Genomic DNA, 4,564 nt, shown 5'->3' on the forward strand with positions numbered 1-4,564 from the left:
AGATGCTGCTGCTCCTATATCTGTTAGTAAAGCTGAATGTTGTAACGACATCTCCGTCGCTGATTGCTGATCTGTCTCTGGCTTACTTCCAATCGCGGGACGTGCGGCATCTTTGTTATTTATCTTGTAATACATATGCTGGTAGGTTAAGTATTTTAAATTGTGTATAAACAAAGCTCTTCGGCTTAGCTGATATTATATTGTAGATTACAATTAATTCATATTATGTTGTAGAAACTAAAAACATTGTCAGCAATTTTATTAAACAAGGTATAATGACTTCGGTGATTATGATTGATGAGGAAAATGAAACTCTAGAGCCAGCACTGAAACAATCAAATATTCCTCTTGGACTTTATCTGGACGCTTCTTGTATGGAAGCAAAACCAATACTTACTAAGGTACTAATAAATCTTGTTTATCATTTCGAACCAAAAGTTAAATAGTCATTTATTTAAGATTTCATAATAGGCTTCAAGAAATAATTTATTTGACGCCCTTCATATTTGGTTAATTGTAAATCACGCTGAAAACAAAAGCAACGAAAAAGAATTTGACGCTAAAAACGTCTTTCTTAATCTGAATTTAAGCGTTAATACTGATATTGTTCTTGCAGATTTTCGAGGTTAGTATGAGCTTTTTTCTATTATTTATTAATTGTGTAATAACTTATTTATGTTTCTAATTAAAAGCTAACTTTACAGGGGAATATTATGAATTAATTGATATATTTAATTACGGCAAAATACAAGGCAATGGTCTAGAGTTGACACGTTATGGAACGTGGAGTCCAATATATGGTATATTTTTTCATTTTAATTATTTATTGATTAAAATCAACAACACTCTTGAGAATAGATGTCTAATCTTAATTGATCCAGGGCGCATTAGTGTGCTTAAATCATGAAGCATATATTGCGATCAGTTACAAATATATACGATGATAAAATTACAAATGCAATTTAGTATAATATGTTATTTTCTTTGTAGGAATCAATACATATTCAAATAATTACAAATACAAAGATCGCTGGAATTTTCACAACCTAACATTAAGAGCGGTGTCAGTGGTAAGCATTATTTACATACATTACTTATTGCATTCTAATACCCTCGACTAAATCATGTTGTGTTGTAGATTTTGGAGCGTCCGAAGGTATTCAGACCGACGATGCTGACGGAGCTGGGCTACACACATGGCGTGTCCGCCATGACCAAGGTGGTCGCGCAGTTGCTACACGTGCTCATGCAACAACATAACTTCAGGTTAGTGACCTAATAACGCACTCAGAGTCGTCAAATGGAAACTAATTGAGCCCTTTAGTGTATTAGTATTAGTATTATAAATGTAAATGACTGTTAATTGCCTCTCAGTTTGGCAGTTATTATAGTGACAATTAGGTTTTATATTTCATGGTGAACTGGTGTTCCGTTGTGCGAACCTATAGGCAAAGCAAGTTGTGCCATTGTTGTTACAGATTCAACTACACCATAGTCGGTCGCTGGATCGGCTCACCCGAGAGAAATTCTACTTTGGTAAAATATTCTAGACCCTTTATTTTCGTTTCTCATAATTAATTATATCATTAAATTATATTAACACTTGATCTTTATGACATGTACCTATATGTATGTAAAACAGGCAGTCACTAATTCCTTGTTCTGGGGCGAACAAGACATATCTTGTACGTGTGCGAGGATATTTCCCGAGTGGCTTAATTGGGTCGATGTATTCTTCCCAGCTACAACTACCCTTGAGTAAGTGTAAAATATTTTACTTTAGCTACGTTACAATATACACCTTTATTTAAACAAACTTAGGAGATCATTTACTTCATTGTGACCATCTGCGGCCTAAACGACAGAACCGATTTTCACAAGTGATGTATGATTCTTTCCCTGATGGTCATAGGGCTGCAGTCAGTCAGGTCACATGATAACTATCATGAAATGTTTTATGACTTTAAGAACAAAATTCTACTACCTAATACCGGACAAGGGTGTGGGGGATTACGAGAACCGGTTCCTGACTCCGATGTCTGCGGGTGTGTGGTGGTGCTCATGCGCAGCTGGTGCCCTTTGCGTGGCGGTACTGGCCGCCGCCGCAACCCTAGAGACTAGGCCCGAGCCACATGTATATGCTTTCTTCAGTGTTTTCGCTACCACGTGCCAACAAGGTTAGTGAACAGCATAATATTTCAATTTTCATCTAAAATTCAACCAATTCAAGTATATTGAAATATTTCTAAGATTTCTATTTGAAACTATAAACACCTCTGCAAACTGTAAATATACTCGTGTTATATGTGTGCACGCAATTCAAAATGGACCGTCAATATTGATTAAGCTCTCCCGACAAACTTGTTAACATCGGTGTGATAGCATGTGGAAAAAAATGCCATTTAAAAATGTTATTTTGTTACGTATTATAATTAATTTTTCATGTTTACAGAGTATGAAGACGGAGTTCAAATAATACAGGAAAGTTTCTCTAGTCAAGGTACGCTGTTAAATCTGTTTTATCAAAGTTCGTGAATGTATTTTTAATCAACCTATTTATATTTCTATTAAATATAATTTAGGAAGGTATTTTTCCTAAAAAAGCTCAGTAAATATTTGGACTAAGGGAGAAAAATAATCAAAGTTGTTTCCAAAGCGTATACCAACTGTCGAAAACGTAAAAACAAATTTCTATTTTTAAATACATATTTTTCCACTTGTATTGAAATGTGGCTTCGTCACTTGTATTTGATGTTGTCCAGAATTTTATTTAGATAATCATTTAAATATTTAGAACAAAACACCAAGCACACCTCTAGTTTAATGAAATATTCACTTTAACCACCGCAGGGCGGCGCCTCATACTCCTTGTAGTGGGTCTGACAAGCATGCTTCTGTACAACTACTACACCAGCAGTGTGGTCTCGTGGCTACTCAACGCCGCCGCACCCACTCTGCAGGACTTAGACACATTGATGAACAGCGATTTAGAACTTATATTTGAAGACATCGGATACACACGAGGATGGCTTGATGTACGTATTATATATACAGTAATGATATTGTAACAAAAAATGTGTTTTCAATTTTTTATTTCACACAGAATCCTGGCTTCTTCTACTACAGCGGTCATAAAAACCCAAAAGAAGATGAACTAAGAAACAAAAAGGTAATAAATGCGAAACGAACTGTACCTTTACTGCAGCCCGTCAACACCGGAATAGAACTAGTGCGAACTGGTGGTGAGACTACAATACGTTATGTTTAGTTAATAACAAATTAATTAAAGAACATAGATTCCTTTAATTACCCTGTCGTATATGCCTCGGTGATATTTAAATTAAAATTAATCGCTTGATCTAATAAATATGCTTTGAGTTTCATAATACATACAAATCTATATTTCTTATAATAGCCTACGCTTACCACACGGAGCCGTACACAGCTTACCAAACGATATCGAAGACATTCGACGATACGGAGCTGTGCAAGCTGGGCTCCCTGCAGATGATGCAGCCCGCGCAGGTCTATATCATGGCGCAGAAACGTAGCCCGTATAAAGAGTTTTTTGTTTGGAGGTATGGTGACAAGAATCCCGATAAGCTATAGATAAAATATTTTGATACTAAAATGAGTCGTTGCAGTTTAATGCGTCTGCAAGAGCGCGGGCACGTGCGTGCGGCGCAGGGCCGTGTTAGTGGGCCCACGCCTGCCTGCTCGGGGCGCACGCCGCGCGCCCTAGCGCTTGGACAGGCTGCGCCCGCCTTCGCTCTGCTCGCTGAGGCCACACTGCTCAGCGCCCTTATCTTAGTAATGGAAATATTATGGCACAGGTTGGTTTACATGGAAAACACTTGAAAGGACTATGTGGTGTAAGCAATGAGCAGAACATTGTCTGGCAGACAAATACTTCTAAATTACTTCTAAAAATACACCAATAACAAATAACAATAAACCAAAGTTATAAATTAAACAAAACTTTAAGCTCTGTCACAGTGTTTGTAATAATATGTAAGATAAGTAAGTTATTATTAACTTTTTTATTTCAGATTTACGACAGGAAAAGCAGAAGGAAAAATAAAATTCATAAAGTCTAAGACTAGCTTTATGTTCAAGACAATTCAGAAGGAAATATAACTATACTTTTTAGTTTGCTTTTTTCGTATTTAATAAATAGCACGTGCTCTATCACTTTTTAAAGGATAAGTTTAATGTATAACTCACGTATATTTTTTTAATGTAAAAAAGTCAACTTGACTTTATACATTAAAAAAACCATATTCATGTAGTTGTGTGGTTTTTATGATAATTATAATAAAAATAATAGTTGTAATTCAGCATTTTACCTTACGTCTAATAAGTTGACAAGAGGCAACGTGTAAAGGACAAATGTTTACAAAGTCTGTACAGCTTGTTCAACAGTTTGTTGTGTGAATTCAAAAACCGAATGTATTTTTTCGGTTTATTTAGACACACACTTGTGTGTAAAATGAAACAAGTAACTCGGTCCAAGTACCGGAGAGCGCATTCGACATTCACCCCGACACTAAAAATATCTGACACC

The 4,564-nt window shown here is 35.9% G+C and overlaps 1 protein-coding gene across 1 annotated transcript; it reads left to right on the top strand.

The window, feature by feature from the left end:
- The first annotated feature begins 275 nt into the window (after positions 1 to 275).
- LOC106125106 (uncharacterized) lies at positions 276 to 4,137 on the top strand. Its single transcript, XM_013322186.1, is given in 16 exon segments — positions 276 to 401; positions 472 to 625; positions 705 to 800; positions 991 to 1,070; positions 1,139 to 1,266; positions 1,479 to 1,536; positions 1,643 to 1,758; positions 1,969 to 2,177; positions 2,453 to 2,507; positions 2,851 to 2,900; positions 2,903 to 2,920; positions 2,923 to 3,035; positions 3,104 to 3,242; positions 3,416 to 3,578; positions 3,645 to 3,833; positions 4,050 to 4,137. Coding segments are annotated over 16 exon segments (1,782 nt in total).
- Positions 4,138 to 4,564: the final 427 nt, after the last annotated feature.

The sequence above is a fragment of the Papilio xuthus genome, unplaced genomic scaffold, assembly GCF_000836235.2.
Source record: "Papilio xuthus unplaced genomic scaffold, Pxut_1.1 DF825928.1, whole genome shotgun sequence".
In the NCBI taxonomy this organism is placed as follows: Eukaryota; Metazoa; Arthropoda; class Insecta; order Lepidoptera; family Papilionidae; genus Papilio; species Papilio xuthus.